The sequence below is a fragment of the Lepisosteus platostomus genome, chromosome 3 (assembly GCF_059453375.1).
Source record: "Lepisosteus platostomus isolate fLepPlt1 chromosome 3, fLepPlt1.hap1, whole genome shotgun sequence".
NCBI lineage: Eukaryota > Metazoa > Chordata > Actinopteri > Semionotiformes > Lepisosteidae > Lepisosteus > Lepisosteus platostomus.
The window spans coordinates 15,423,953-15,441,279 of NC_142613.1; the positions used below are offsets into that span (position 1 = coordinate 15,423,953).

Here is a 17,327-nt window from a genome sequence, read left to right on the forward strand (position 1 = left end):
AATACATACAGTACATCTAATCAGAACATAAACTAAATAAATGTACATTGCAGCAATGTGAGAACAAATCAATCAACAAACTGAACAGCATCTCTTTCAGTTGTCTCTGTACAACTTTACTGTTTGTCAACAAAGGTATTCTCTGACCTTGACAGGGCATACTGGTGGCATACTGGTGTCAATCTCTGCATAATACAACCAGGCAAATTCCAATCTCAAGTTATCATCTCTCTGTCTTATTACAGATCACCTGTGGTATTACTTTATTTTGTGTTGTTGGGCAGGATGGGGATTACTGCTGACTTGTTTTAGTATCAGAGAGGTTAGTACCGATCAATAGCAATCTGGTGCACATTATGGGGCAGCCCAACGCATCAGGATAAATTTGGATCCTTCTAATCAAAAACAGCGAGGAGATGCCACCGCAATCAACCTTTTCAGAGGAGTGAAAGTTTACTTCTAGAAAATGTTAGCACAGAAAAATGCTTTCACAAAAAGCTGCATTTATACTAAAACTCATAATCACAAGGGTGACACAGTGGCATAGTGGTTAGCATTGCTACCTCACAGCGCTAATCAATGTGGAGTTTGTATGTTCTCCTTGTATTTGTGTGGATTTCCTCCAGGTGCACCAGGTTTCCTCCCACAGTCCAAAAACATAGCAGTAGGTTAATTGGCCCTGGTGTGGGAATGTTTGTGTTTGTGTCTGTGTGTGCCCTATGATGGACTGACATCCTGTCCAAGGAGTATCTTGTCATGCATCTGTTGCAGGTGTTGTCCTTGCCAGGACAGGCTCTGGCTCCCCTGCAACCTTGTACTGGGAATATTATGAATGGAAATTAATTTAAATTCCTGTTTTATGTCCACAAGTAATTATAGTATTTTTACCAGAAAGCTATTGATATTCACAAATACATTAATTCCACACTGAAAAGTAAAAAGCAAAATCACAACATTTAAGGTGTGAATCCTTCAGTTATTTTTCTCATTTCAACTTAAGAAAGCCCCACAAACAAAATATTATGTTTTATTCTTTCTCTTACTTTTCAGAGTGGAATTAACCTCTGCTTGTTCCATTACAGCCTGCACGCTGACACAGCACCATACTCTAACCTCTATTAAAATTTACGCTGCAGCCAGATGATGAGAAGGAATTTAATGCATGTCCTTGTTGTTTTATGTTTCCTTTCAAAGTGCTGACATCATTTTTTATTCTTCTGATAAGGAAAGCAAAAAATACTGGGATAAAGGAGATAAAAAATCTAAAAGATCTGTAAGCGCACAATTGAAAAAGCTTGCTCTACGTAAAAGTCCAGCCAGCAGCCATATCACCCTGCAACACACAACTAGCAAACCACTGGAGCTACGCAGGTGTGAGCCTGGTCAGTACCTGGATGGGAGAACTGGGAAAGCTAAGGTTGCAGCTGGAAGAGCTGTTAGTGGGGCCAGTAGGGGGTGCTCACTCTGCGGTCTGTGTGGCTCCTAATACCCTAGTATAGTGATGGGGACACTATATTGTTAAAAGGTGCCTTCCTTTGGATATAATGTAAAACCAAGGTCCTGACTCTTAGTGGTCATTAAAGATCCTAGGGGCATTTCTCAGAAAGAGTAGGGGTGTTAACCTGGCATCCTGGTAAAATTTCCCATTGGCCTTTACCAATCATGGCCTCCTAATAATCTCCATCTATGAATTGGCTTCATCACTCTGTTCTCCCCACTGATAGCTTGTCTGTGGTGATCATACTGTGTGCACTATGGCAGCCATCGCTTCATCCAGGAGGGTGCTGTACATTGGTGATGGTGGAGGAGAGTCCCCATTACCTGTAAAGCGCTTCAAGTGTAGTATCCAGAAAAGTGCTATACTGTACTGTATAAGTGTAAAGAATTATTTTTTTACAAAATTGGTTAAGGATGATTAATTGTCTTTGGATATCAATCCACACCTCCATCCATCTATGTCTGTCTGTCCATTCATCTACCTTTCATGTGTGTCTAAATGTCTGTCTCTCATACATGGTTGTTTAATATTTGCTATTTTTGCTGTCTCCAGCCAACAATGGTTTATTACATATACAGTTAGCAAGTACACTAAAGCATCCATTATCTGTAATTAGCTGAATGATAGACGGTTGAGAGATAGTGACATGAAAAATGAAATGACAATGAAATGAAGTGACCGTGGCTGTGAATACCATTAAGAGGTCAGCATGCAGGACCTTCATTAATTTATAAAATATTCGAATGACCAGGCATTATACCATAATTCTGATGCATTCCAGAAATATTAAGTTTCTAATATTGTTCCCCATAGTGTTTGTTTACATTAATATACTCAAACATAACCATTTTATAGATCTGTATATTAACAATTCTGAAGATCTGATCATGAAAGCAGAATTTGCATTTTACTAAAAGTTTAGGCTTTCTGCTGTTGTTTATTTACAATACATTCTTTTTCTAGCATTAGTGTATCATTATCTTGAAAATAATGCACACACTTTCTCATGTCTGTTTTATCTCATCAGAAAATCAGAGAAAGAAAGATACAAATTAAAAAAAGAAATGGAGCTCATTTTATTTTCCCAAAATGTTTTCTTGGAAAATGATCTGAAAATTGTTTGGAAAAAGTGCATATTGTATATTGTACAGTTGCATTACTTTCCTGTTGTTTAAGTCCTTTGTGTATTTTTTATTTTGTTTACAAAACTAACAGATTATATCACAGTTACCATAAATACTTTATAGTTTGAATCAAATCTACAAGTCCCCATACAACTTTATATGTTTAGGTGGAGTAATGGTTCCTCAGAAAGAGTAGCTGTATGTGCTAACAGTAAAATTCATACTGTACCTGAAATCCAAGAGAAATTAGGTGCAATCTGGGAAGATTATGCTGTAGTAATGATACAGTACATATCTGTATGTTTCGGGAACATGGAGAAATTAGAGAAACAACAAGACCCCTAATGTAATTACATTAACACTGTCAAAAAGTTTGCAAGATGTTAATTCCCTTTAAAAATATTTTTTAAATATTGCTCAGATGCTGAAACTTCTACTGTACCTATTAAATCTTGACCTTCAGAATTCCACCCTTTAAAGACTAAATATAATCCTAATTCATCCGATTGTTTCTAGGAAGACATTTAAAACCTCATTATTGCCAAATAATAAAAAAGAGCTTTTAATTTTGTTATATTTCATTTTTTCTCTTCGTTTTGATTTTATCTGAATCAATCCAAAGGACTCGACTTAGAAATGCAGACCACTAAATGGGTGGAAGTCTCAAAAAGAGTAGTTTCTCAAAGCGCTGTACAGTAGCTAAAAGTAAAAGGTTATTAACGAGAGGGGGCACTTGAGCCTACCTTGTTAAATTAATTGTAACATACACAAGGTAAAGTCGCCTTCTACAGCATGGCTGGGTGGTATGATTTGTGTGCACGACGCTTTGTGGTAAGTGTCCCAGAAGCACGTGCCTTTTATTTTCACTTGTGTCCTTCAGCCGTTGTTCACATTTTGAATGAACATTTTACGTTAAAAAACATTTAGGTTCTGAATTATTTTTACAAGAATTCCACAGATCTATTTAGCTTTTTTTTAACTAAGCGGGAGAATGTCCAAATTATTCAAATCTTGTGTTAAACTAAAGAAAGATAGCGGTGATACTGTACAACACACTTCCCTAATTGAATAATTGCGCCTTCACCATTGCATTATTTTATACTTATTATATTTACAGTTTTATAATACTCAGCAACTATCATTCTATCATTTGTCCCAAGACATTCTGTCCATTCCTTTCTATTAGAATGACAGATAAAATGCTGCATATGTGCAATATTAGTGTAATATATCATTTTGTGTTGTTTTTTCGTTTCCTTTTTTTAACTCTGCTTAATCCACCTGGGAAGTTGCGTGTACAATTTTGCATTTGTTTCAGAGTGTGAGAAAAAGAGAAGGAAGGATGGAAGGATTACGCGACTCTTTTCGCCAGAAGAGGGCATTCACAGTCATTCTGCGGAGCGGAGTTGAGCGGAGACAGACAGCCTTTAACATTGCTTCTACACAAGCGCCTGTTATACCTCTGTCCTATTTGGAACCGAGCGAAAAGGAGAAAGAAAAGGAGAAGAAGGCGCATTCATTCAACCAGGGCTGTTTGCCTGCAAACAGCGTTAGACCGAACGAGTCGCGCACATAATTCGTTCTCAGACCAGTGGCAGTGGAATACGGACTTTCAGCCAGTGGCAACCTTAACGGAGTCCCTGACAGCATTCGGTTCGGAACTTATGATTTGTGGACGACTTTATTCTTGCAAACCTAAACCCTCACCAGGAAAGTGATCTTTACACATCGTGGCATTAGGGATGGATGGAACGGAAGGAAAGAAATTAAGAAGTAGTATCTGGCTTCCCTAAACTTTATTTCGGATTTGATTGCATTTCATTCGTTTTCTGGTTCCTTCTCATTATTATTTACAATAATATTATTATTATTGTTGTTGTTATTATTATTCTTTCCGCGTCCCGAATTTAGGGGAAAACTAGATGCTCTTCTGTTTGCGGTGGAGGTCTGAGAGATGCTGCATGGCTGGAGGGAGATCGTGGGATTGAAATCTGGGTGCGAGGCTGCACACACTTGCCGTACCTCAGGAACGCAACAGCGGGCAGGTGCACCCTGTGTGTGCGTGGAGGCGGCAGCGGGCGCTTATCTGCTCTGTCGGGTCGGATCGGGTTTAGAACCGGACCCTCAAAGGCGCGGTGCCTTGTGAGAAGAGTGCGTGTCATGCGGACTCTGGAGTCGGGCGCTAGAAGGCTTTAGACCCGGGGAAAGGAGCCTGATATCAGATTGCCAGTCATGGGTAAGAAAATAAAGCATATTTGAATAACCACAAAATGGTACTAAAGCTGTAAAGTAACTGTAGTATTTTCATGGCATTAATTTGGTCTTTATAAAGATATACCGATGTTTGTAAATCAACGTTTTTGTGTGCGTATGTTTGTTTTGGAGCTTAAAAATATACAGTATCAAGCGTTCACCTACAGAAATGCAAAGGGAGCTGATGCTAGGCTATGGCAGGTGAATATTCACATTATCTTGCTTAATAGGTATTAAACAAAGGTAATTCTCCATACTTATTTATAGTCGTAGCAACTGTAGCGGTTGCAGTAACATACTGGTAGTGGAACTGACAGTTGTGGTGATAGCAGTAAAAATTATTGCTGAATAATTTCTTATTACTGAATGGTACAGTACGTGAACGCTTTTTTTGTTGAAAGTACAGCAGGTGCATGTCTCTCGTGTCTGTAGCGCTGCAGAATATTTTGGGGTTACCGTTTTTCCATTGTACTGCCACTTACAACCCGAGAAAAATTATTTTACTTGTACGCTTATAATAAACACTAACGCGGTGACTTACTTGTGCATTGGTTTCTGGCACATACAAAAAAGGAGACGAAAGCTCGCATTAAAAACATTCCCCACAAAACAGAAAATTAATTGACGCAAACCGTTCTGATCCAAAATTACACCATGCTTTAGTGTCTTATTTGTAAATCGATGTATCTTAAGTGCGTCTCCTTATTACCCAAACGGTATGTTAAAACACATCACGGTGTTACTATTCAACTACAGTACCAATACTGGATTCATTGACGATTCAGACAGGTTAAAAACTTCAGTCCTTGATTGGCAGATAAATTAGGACATAGTAGTATCAGTTGACTGAACTATTAATAAGGGCTAACGCCGGAAGCCGAGCAACTTTACCCTGCGGGAAACTGTGGTATCCACAGGTTATGCGGTTTGTTAAAGTGAATGATAAATCTGTAAGATTAATACAAATATTACTGGGGGCTCACAAGCATAACATCAATTACTATTATTGGGGTTGATTTAAGTTCTGGTGGTGATGCAGGACAAAAGTAAAAGACGGGGTTGGATGCAGTTTTCTCTGCAACTTTCGGGCCCTAGACTGACCGTTTCTATGTTTCTTCTATCGTCGGTCTAGAGTATACTTTCATTATGTGCAACACTGTTGCTTCCGTCTCTTCTCCCTTCAAAGAAAGTGAAGGTAACGTTGAGTGCGGGATTAATTGATGCTCTGTGCGACATTGTAATTGTTGTGGAGAAGGATGAGCAACACAGGTTAAGGGCACCTCATAATTGTTGTGCGACGTACAGTATATGCAGTATGTGCTGGGATTCAATAATAACTTTGCAATAGAAGATCTGAAGCCGTCTGGTCAAACTCGTATATCGATGAATTTATTTGTGTGCGTGTTAATTTTTAATAATCTGATATTTAGTGACTGTAGATCATCTACTCCGTCCTAATGTCTAGTTTCACTCTTCTCCGATGTGTTAGATTAGTGCACGGTTATGGGAACAATTAAGGCGGGGGTTTTTGCCCTGTATTTCCTTCTGGCCATTGGTACTGTATTTGTCTGCATCCACTGTTTAGGTTATACACAGATGAGCATTTTGACAGTCTTCCAAACAAAGATGAATCGTAACACCTGCTTGTTATATCGCTCCAATGACTGAAGTTCTATAACAAAATCGATATTTTTTTTAATCGGGAAAGAAAGAAATCTGACGAAAGCCTACATGCTGATTTAATGATTTATCTAATGAAATGTGTCTGTAGCCTGTCGTGCGGAGGCCCAAAGTCAACCAGAGATTAAACTGAACCTGCACTTGGTAATTTTCCCGATAAATGACACAGAGCAGATACACTAGTACGATCGGTTGTGAATAGTCTCCCTTGTCGAACTGCAGTCTTTACAGTTCGAAATGATTTATATTGAACTGTGGCAGTTGGACATTCGTATTTAGTTAAAAAACTTAGCAGCATTTTTAAAGGATTTCGTCGTCAGATGAAAACGTAGCTTTTTTCTGTTGCTATGGTATTATGTAATGCAAGCCTGTATAACAGCACATGGAATTGTTTATGAAAGCTGCGTTTTACAATAAAAGTTATATGCACATTTCTAAATTCGCTTGAAGCCTGGGACGTTCTACTCGAGTCCCTTATGCGTTAAATTTACAATGTGAATAACATGCACCATTACACAAAGAACAGTTTCTATAATAGCCTAAAAACTGGAGACCGTGATTCCTCTCTTATAATACATACTGTAGCTCTGACATTCATGTCCTTTGCGTAAACTACTGTACAGTATTAGATACTTGCGTATGCGCCTCTGTGCTATCTGATCCCCGAATCAATGATACTGTAAATTAGACAACATCTGTGCTTTACATGGGATTATTTGGGATAAAACTGTGAACTTGCATTGTGATACAGACGGCAACTGATTTAATTACATAAAGCGTACCAAGATATACAGTAGTCTATCAGTGCCTCTGCGAAATTATTTTTAAAAGCTGTTCTTGTTTTCGCAAATACAAATTAATAACCGAACAAGGTGCGGAGGCGTTCAGTCGTGTTTACCGTTGCTTCCGCTTAAAAAAAGGAACAGTTAAAAAAATACCAAGCGGTAGTGCCGCTCTGGCACAGAATACTTTGCAAAATACCTGCTGGAAACATCTGGACTCTTCTATTAATGACCGTCACGGAGGAGTAGGGGAGCTGGCGCTTTCTATTAAACAAAATTAAATGTCTTCATTATTAGTCGAAAGAATCCTAGTGGCCCTCAAGGTTTGTTATTTAACCCCGAGAAAAGAGGCAAAAGTAATACAGTACGCAAAGCAGGTACATTCTTTGTCCGCAGTGCAATCGTCTACTGTACTTAATCAAACTGATCATCATCATCATCACCATCATCATCATCGTTTTAATAATAATAATAATAATAATAATAATAATAATAATAATAATAATAATAATAATGATGATGATTTAGTATGACTACACCTGCAGACTTTGAAGGAGAGCGCTACTGGACCAACACGGTTGTCCCTGCTTTGGTTTTTGCTCCGGCTGCGAGTTTAATTAGCAAAGTGGCCCAATAAAATCCTCAGCGGGCCCTCAGCCACTTAATCATGTAATTATCCTTTAACCATTGGTGGTGCCCCTCCTATAACGGAGCTGACTGCCCCCAAGAGGGGATTAAATCAAAGCGAATGTGGTTTATTCGCTTTGCTGTACAGTGCTTGTGTGCTGCTTTTGATTTAATCAGGTCTTTACCCTAAAATTATGGCACTAATAAAAACAAGTCTTACTGTACTTGGTATCGGACATCAGTGTTTTAGATATTGTTTTTCAAACTACTGTACGATAGTTTGCACAAAAGCAGTTACTTGACTCTTCATGAATAAGCGGTAGAACCAGACCTTAAATCAGAATAGTTTAGCAGGAAAGTCACTTGGCCGCGACCGCATGTCTTGTGCGTCTCAGCCGAGTCAATTAATTTGCTTCGGGTGTTCTCTTCATGAATCAAATCATAATTAGTTTTTTATCCCACTGAGGGCAGGGTATACAGTATGTGTTTTATTTGCAGAAAAAAATACACGTTCTGTCTTTGTGGCGTGCCGCTTGGCGCAACGTGGAATACCCACAGTAAGTGTACCTTTGCCTGCACTTCAGTGAAGAAGTCATCTTGCCATTTCCAATACTGTACATAATAAATCTTTTTTTTGGGGGTGAACGGAGTACCTCAGATAGAGCCAGACGCAGAAGATAGTTCTCCATGTTACACAACAGTACATAATAAAATTACCAAACGATCAATGGCCACGCAAATTCGCTAGTTCAGTCAGTTCATGTGTGTATTACTATGCACGCCATACAGGGTTTGGCTGGGAGATTAATCAGTGAATATAAATGTGGTCTTCAACCTGTGCAAAATTGAACCAGGATGAATCTAATGTTTGCCTACTCAGTACAATCTTGGTTGGGTTTTAGTTTTCTTTCTGAAAAACAAGCAGTTGTACGGAACACAATTACTAGAGACAGAAACAGCTTAAAAGACGGTGGAAAAAAGATTTATGGCAGTTTGTTGGGAGCTTTAGAAAGCAGGTTATACAGTATCTAAAATACTTCTTAAAAAAAAACAAGATTCCTACAAATTGCTCTCTGCTTCATGCAATATGTGTTCATAGTGGTAGAAGAATGAAGATGATCACTGAGAGTTATATATTTTTATTGAATAAAAATACAATTTGAAATTCATATGACCAGTTTGAATATTGTACTGAACTGAGCACCAGGGAACATTAAGACAGATTGTTTGCCCATGATTAAACGTCTAAGAGCTCTCCCATGTAATATAGCAGGAGAGTGTCAAAACAGATAACTGTTGTAGATGAAAGCCTGTCTGGGGAGCAGAAGTTGGAGTCATTTCTGTTTTCTGAGGTATGATGATAGGTGATGCTGAGAATTGTTCTGGATCTACTCAGATTTAACTGTTCCCATCAGGGAAAATTAGGTCTCGAGAACAAATAGTACTACTGTATCAACAGTAAATAAATTGTCAGTGTTGAATTGTTTGTATTTTTTTCCATTAGGTGAAATTTTCATTGCTGTGTATCAGCAGTCCCACAGGTCAGTTCCTGTCTCAAAACTGATGTCATCCAATCTAGTGCACTAGTGGCAGGTATTGCCCTCTATCTCTCAGGACTATTAGGAATGGACTAGGAAATGTCCCATTAGTAATCAAGACAAGCTCCCATGCTACTGTAATCGGGACAATCGTGTACTGCATCATGGAAATTTAAACTCAAATATTTCAAATCATTTAGGCGGTGCAAATAAGACCTGTCAGTCAGGTCATAAAATTGTTCTTATAACTGGAGATTTATTCTTGTAAAATAAAGAAAAGACTGAAAGAGAAGTGAGTGAGTCTGTCCCCAATCAATTCCCAATTACAGAATAATTTGTAGTATGTTTTAAATGTAATGAATATGAAATAAAACCTGTTCAAAAATGAATTGTATGTACTGTTTGCCATTATTGAATGATTATTTCATTAAAATAACTGTTGAATTTATTATTTTAGAATAATTGCAGCACAAACTGAGTTAATCTATTATAGTGCTGCATTTTATGGCTGGTGATGGATCTTGGAGAACAACGCTTTTTAATCTACAGGAACCACAAAAGGTTTAAGTTTCTCAATCTGGTTTGCTCATGAAGAAAACAATTCTATGTCTTCATTATCATTAGACATGCACTGGTGCCTTGAGCCGCTTAGAGGGAATGCAAATATAGCACCTGTTGCAACAGAGTTTGACTTCCACTTCAGATGCAGCATTTTTGTTTTCAATATCTATATGTATCCTCACAGATCTGTGTTTTCAGGGGGCTGGAAAAGTAGGGCTCTTATCTCTATCCCTGTATTGAAAATGGTCCTTTATGTAACTTCCCAGTCTGGTGTTTCTCAAAGGCTGATTTTGTTGGTGTCTTCAAAGGCAGTTATGTGTAACAAAAACACTATAGTTTGGTTGTCTTCTATATCATAGGTTCTAAATCCTTTTTCTGGGAACCCATACAGTATGGTTTGTTTTTCACCTGATTTCTCCATTACATAAACAAACCTTTGAGTGAGATAATGATAGTATTAGTTTGGGCTTCATAAAATGCAAAATTCATTCATTATTAAAGCAGAAAAGTATTTGTTTTTTGTTGTTGGAGATTACCTTCCACCTGTTGTTTAAATGAGTCACTTTTCTGACTTTTTGTAAAAAAAAATAACAGATGGAAAGCTTGCAATGAAGCAAGAACTTAGTTAAATTACAGTAAGAATTCAATTAAGTAAAGAGCTTGGCTGCAATGAAAAGAAGCAAGTGTGTGAGTCCCCAGGAACAGTGTTGGGATCCCCTGTTCTATATAATTTTTAGTATAAGACCAAGTGGCAAAAACTAAATTCTTCATAAACGAGGAACGTTTGCTGTTCTCTCACTTGGAAAAAAAATATCTTGCATGTTTTTTCACATCTCAATAAAATCCTATTGAGATTCTTTATACTATTATGAATACAGTATACACTGTGCTGTATATGCAGTACCTTTTATTTGTAATGGACCAGAGTAGGTTAAGGTCATGCTTTTGTTATTGGTTTTATGTATAAGAAGATTTTTATATTGCACTTGTACTGATAATAACAAAAACAAGTATAAAAATAAAATAAAACAACATCAACAACAATAAAAAATCAATGGCAGATAGCAGTTTGGAGTAGTGATTAGGACTTTGGACTCATAATAGGAAGGTCGTGAGTTCAAATCGTGGGTAGAAGACAGCTATTGTAGCCTTGAAGCAGGTACTTCACTCAAATTGCTTCAGTAAAATACCCACCTGTATAAATAGGCACAAATATCACTTGCTGGGGATAGAAACATCAGCCAAATTAATACTATTAATAAATTAAAAACGGAAAAAACAAGGTATGAAGAGATAGAAGGTCATTTTAGAATTGCACTAGGTTATGCAACATTCAAACAACAATAACAACACCGGCAGCAATAGCCATAAAAAATAAAATTCTAGAAGTCTCTTTTTTGTGCACCCATCACAAAGCACTTTACAGTGTAGCCTTTAAAAAAATAATACAAATGAGAAAAATAAAAAATCCTATCACTTTGACCATGATACAGTTGTTTGTAGTTCATGCTTGGTGACAGTGTGTTCAGCCTTTTCCTCACTTCTGGAAGACCTGTGTTCAGAATCTGTAGGCTGATAATTACAGTTTCTATCCACATTATCATCTTCAAAAGATTAAAAAATAAATTTGTTTCATATTCGCAATTAGTTTTCTGTGCATGACCGGCCATTTTGATTTATCTATCTGTTGAAGCATCTCCTTGTTTCTTGTCTCCCCTTTGTTTATAAAATCAGTGAACAGGCAGTTCACTGCCAACTCTCCACTTACAGCACCTCTCTCACAACTTGCTGCTTGAATCACCTCAGCCTGCTTACCAATACTCACAGATTTGACTGCTCTTTGTGCTGCTTCTCTAAGATTCTCTAAGTCTTCAACCTCCTCATACTCTTTGCTGCTTTTGATTTTGCTTTATGATATTCTTCTGTCAGCAGTTGCTTGCCTGGTAGTCACTAGCATAACATACAACTGATTCTCCTTTAACCTAAGGTGTTCTCTGGTGTCCTCCAGTCTTTGTTGGGTCCCTTGCATTTCTCTCTTTACACCCATTGCTTACAACCTCTGCTTTCCTTCCACAGCTTTCCATGTAATTTCTATGCAGATAATGGTCAGATCTTTTCCTCCCTCTAATATCATTGCCTCCTCCCATTTTAATTTCAGTCTCTCTGTCATCTTTATTTGGATGCATTTCCTTTGTTTCAAATGTAACCTCTTGAGGATAACCTTCTTTTTTTCCCTCCCCCTTTTCCCCTTATGTTAACCTACAGTAGTATCTTCCATTCCTCTTCTGCCAAGAACCTTGGTATTATTCTTGAACCTCTCTATTCCCATCACATTTCTACTCCGGGCCATTTCTGCCACTTCTTCATGAAAACTAAAATTAAAATAATGAACAGCATCTTCCCCTTCCATGTTATCTTGTATACACAATTCCTGTATGATTTTCATGCACAATGAAAATCCAGGTGCTTTCCCTCATGGACTAGTCAGCCAGCGCTACTTGCCCTTTCCAGCACATAACTCTGCCTTCTCTTCTCTCCATCTCATTTTACTAATGTCACAACTTTAAACTGGTCCCTGTATTGTCTCTCAATGGCCACACCCATCAATTTCAAACACTTTTTGCCAACCAATTTCTATCACTCTACCCCGGTCTCTCTCCAGTACCTCATCTCTCCCAGTATCCCCTCCTGACCTCTCCACTCTTCCTCTGACTGACTGACTGATTGACTGTTTTCTTCATTCTCAAACCACCAGCACCGTTTTATTCAGGTACCTCACTCCACTTAGGTGGAATACTGTAAATTATCCATTTAAATCAGAACTTCTCAGTTCCTGACCATCTTTTGAAATCTACTCAAGACACCTCAGTTTAGAAAGCACCTATTATCACCCTTACACTGTTGTCGACTTTTACCGAAAACCCTGCTCAATGATATTCTTTCTTTACTGCGATCAATGATTCTATACCTACAAGTTTACCACTGAATGAATATCTTTTTTGCTCTGCTTTCTCTGCTAATGCATTATAGTTTTAACTTGTGCTTGTCTTACTATTTTGTCTTTCATCCCAGTTTTATTTTATTTTTACTGTGGCAGAATGATTTCTTTTTATTTCTGTTATGTTTAAGGATGCAGTATATGTGTTGCAAGTAGCACAGGATACTTTGATTAATCACTTTTAACATGTTTCTGCCCTTAGTGTTAGATTTTGAGAACACTCTGCAATGTCATAGCAAAGATGTTTGTTGAACAGAACTATCCTTGGAGTACTCAATTTGCTAAGTAAGTGCTTTCTATATCATTGCTTTCTATATTGTGCTCAACAGGTTTTTCCCCTAATTGGTGCTTCCAATTAAGGATGTTTAAACAGGTGGAAATGACACTTTCAAACCCTCGCACCAAAAAAGCAGCTACTGTATGTTCTCTAATTACAATCCTTACATTCCATATATCTTACACACAACAGTTGTTTTCTGGGATCATAGTACTTAATAAAATCATCCAAGTTTTTTTAACTGAAAAAAACAACGTTTTAACAATCAGCTACAATTCAATTGTTTAATTGAGTGAGAGATGGAAGGTAAATCAGATGATAAAGGGTCTTCAAAGCCTTCAGCTGCAATTTAATGCTTTAAACTTCTCAGGGGGCATATTGAATATTATTGCTGAGTGGGAGACTGTTGTAGAACAATTTACTATATGAGGAGTTAAATTATTGCTAATCTACAGGCTACAAAACATGTAAGGTATACAGTAGGATTCTTCAGGAATCATTTAAGTTTTCCTATGAAATGAGTCTTAGAGGATTTTAACTGCTTGTTTTGACAGGACTCCATAATCCTACAGGGTTTATCTCCCAGTTCTGTGCGGGATATTGTTTTTAATTTGTAGGTAATTTGTTTCACAGAGCTACTGAGGCCAAGAAAAATCTCTCCCCCCTCTGGTGACTGTAACTCATAATCAAACCCTGATGTCCGTACATACAGAGTGTTTCTCTACTTTATCAGCCATGTAGATATGGAATCTGCCTCCTACGCAGTGCTCTAGCCACAGTGTTGTGATGGACACTGTCACAGCCCCTTGTACTGATGTATAGTCTCATACCTTCTCTCTGATTCCCCCACTGTGAACACAGACAGCTTCCCATGGCTGCATCCCACTCAAATTTACACATCTTCTTTAAGTGGTGTTCTGAACATTAAGGTCCTCATTTTGTTTTTTGTAAAGGCCAAATACACAATGTGTACTGTTTCTATCACTTAAAATACAATAAAGGCCAAGATCATGACACAACATGTTATAAAAAAAGTTTTGAGGAGGAGGAGGACCTTATTAAGCAATTAAATGTCCATTTTAATTTATGTACTTATTTATTTTGCAGTATTCTTCACAAATTTCGCTGCCAAAAAGTCTTATCATCTTTCCTGGTAATTCACCTTAAGATTTCCCATAAGTCAGCTGTTGGTGCATTTGTGCTTACACTTAATATGTTTTACCATGGCTGAATAAGTCAGAGATTGTGGTTATTTCTCTCAGATTTATGTCTGACCATATATCTTTGCTTAACTGAACCCTCTTTAAAAATATACCAAAAGCATTTTGTTGAAAAGTCATCCCACAGATAGTAAGCAAATATACTGTAGTATAGCTGTATTGATTAATCACTTTTAACATTTTTCTGCCCTTAGTGTTAGATTTTGTCAACACTCTGCAATGTCATAGCAAAGATGTTAGTTGAGCAAAACTATCCATGTATTACTCAATTTGCTTAGTAATATTTAACTAGAAACAATTGCAAATATGGCACTGCAGAGTTTAGGTACAATCAAGCAGTTAAATTGCTATTTCTGTAGCCAGATAAATATAGCAATGAAGCTGAAGGTTGTATTAAATATACAGGTAGAGCTGCAATGTAATGAATTGGAAGTGCCACGTGTTGAGTTTCAGTGGGGATGTTTTTTTGGAAGCGAAGGGTGGCAGCTTTCTCCTCTGAAATTTGTCTGCATTCCCACAAATTGTCCCAAAACATTTCCTCCATAACCATTACCTAAAAAAAAACATGAGGGTACGAGGGAAACCCACAGGGAACTGAAAAACTAAATAGGTACTGTATAGGTGTTGCCACTGAATAGTGTTGAATAATGTACAGTAGGCTTTTGTTTCTTTTTTGCAGCTGATTTTAAAATGTTTGACTTCAGATAAGCATTTTTCTTCACAGGTTTAAGAGGATTAAATTCAAATACATCTGTAAAAAGATATAGAATTATCATTTTTACCATAGTAGCATTTGTAGTTGCTTTTAAACATCTTGGCATGTCTGAAAAGAGAGGCATATATCTTATGAGTTTATATAAAGTAAGATAAATGTCTCTATATATGCTGTTTAATGACCAATGCAGATAACCAGAATGGAATATATCAATTTAATTTTCAAATTCCTATATTGACAAAAGAAAACATGCTTCATATATAAAAAATCTCAAGGTATTTGGTTGATGTAAGAAAAAAAAGATTAAAATGTTTCTGTACTGTACATTTAATGATGGGATATTTTAGGTGGGGGTTGTGTAACAATAGCTGATAATATTTAGCATTCTCAGTACATAGAAGCTGCTGAACCATTGCCAAAACAGCTTGTATCTTGTCAATTTTACCATACGGATATTTCCAAAAGATTTGGAATTCTTAACTTTTTGTTAAACTCCTTTGAGAGATGGATGGCAGTTTGTTTCCCATTTTGTAAGCAAAACCTCATGGATTTCTCCATCTGGAATCAGTTGGAGTTAAAAAGATATTCCTAAAAAAGTCCCAAAACAACCCATATGGATAAGCATATGCATAGTGTACATAAAATAATGTGTTATTTAGCATATGTTGCTTAAGCACTGCTGAAACACTCTTAGTGGAATTCTTAGCTATGGATAAGGTATTGAAACTGATCTTAAAAATAAAAATTGCCTCACAAATATTGCACATGAAATTAAATAATGAAGCTGACTCCTGTATCAAACAATTAATGGAAAGCAAGTTCTTTACAAAATTTGGAACATTAATGCAATTATTTTCTCCACATAAGGAGGCTTCATTGGATTTTGTTCTGTGTGCACACAGGCTCATATGAGCAATGATAGTGCTTGTCATTCTTTCTGATAAGTATCTGCCTGGATTGAGTAAGACTCAATTTAGCCAGGATATTCATTATTTTAAGTGTCTCCTCTGACCTTACACAATCAAAACTTTCATCTCATTTAGAATTAGCATATTGTAGTTGAATAGATCTGGAGCCTACATGCTGGAACAGACATATTGTAGAAGAGAAATAGAAATATATTTTTACAAATAGCTAGGTGGTTATGAAAATGGTGAATATCAGAAAATGACCAAGCCGATAAATCAATAATTAAAATAATCATAACTCCCAACTTGGAGATTGTGCTAAGTATTTACCCAAGACATTGGTATAATTGGAAGCACCTGAGTTCTTTGGTCTCTGGCACAGCTTTGATGAAAAGAGTAATAATTCATACACACTGGGTTAAACAAATATTTATTAATAATTATATACAAAACAACACACAACATAAAAATACAACACACAAGTTACACTATGTACACATTTACCAGCAAGACATTTCAGAGGCCTACTGTAATGTCCTAACCACCCTGAAAAACTACAGATTCCTACCAAGTATTCAACACTCATATAATGCCTATACAGGCCAAAATAAGAGATAAAGCTTCCTTGAAAACCAAACAGAATATTAATGCGTATCTCCCACTTACAAGGAGAGGCTGTTTTTAACTGGGGGATTATTCCCCCACAACCTACAACTTGTAGTTCCCTACAACAACAAAATAGCAAGCTGTCTTAACAAGTTTCAAATACCTAACTACAGTCTGGGCTTTCTGGATCATCAGGATTAGGAGCTCTTGCCTTCTGCCTTTCTGTCTCTAGTCATCCCTGCTGTGTCTTCTTGTCTTTTTCTTCCCAACATGCCTGTTTTATGCTGTTTTTCTGAAGTGATGATTGACATCTAATCATTTATCGAAAACTTACTTAACTAAGGTAAATCAAGGTAAACTTTACGATTGCTTTGATCACTGAATCTCGGATTCCTACTGTACATCTCAGCAAATATCCCCTTGCTTTGAAGCTCCTGAGAACTGAAAATGCTGACACAAGTCAGGTGTTACCCTTTGTACAGTATCTAGATTCTTCAATAATCACAATTTGCTGTAACAATACTCTGGTATTTTGATTTA

General features: G+C 37.0%; 1 protein-coding gene across 2 annotated transcripts in view; it reads left to right on the forward strand.

The window, feature by feature from the left end:
- Nucleotides 1-3,959: 3,959 nt before the first annotated feature.
- LOC148674518 (leucine-rich repeat transmembrane neuronal protein 4-like) overlaps nucleotides 3,960-17,327 on the forward strand; it is a 157,904-nt gene continuing 144,536 nt past the window's right edge. Inside the window, exon 1 of one of the 2 annotated variants that reach the window (XM_088624698.1) lies at nucleotides 3,960-4,858. In XM_088624698.1, coding sequence (XP_088480824.1) covers nucleotides 4,855-4,858 — 4 coding nt within the window. In that variant the 5' untranslated portion in view covers nucleotides 3,960-4,854. The remainder of the gene's footprint in view (nucleotides 4,859-17,327) is intronic. The other variant, XM_088624697.1, reaches the window with a different exon arrangement.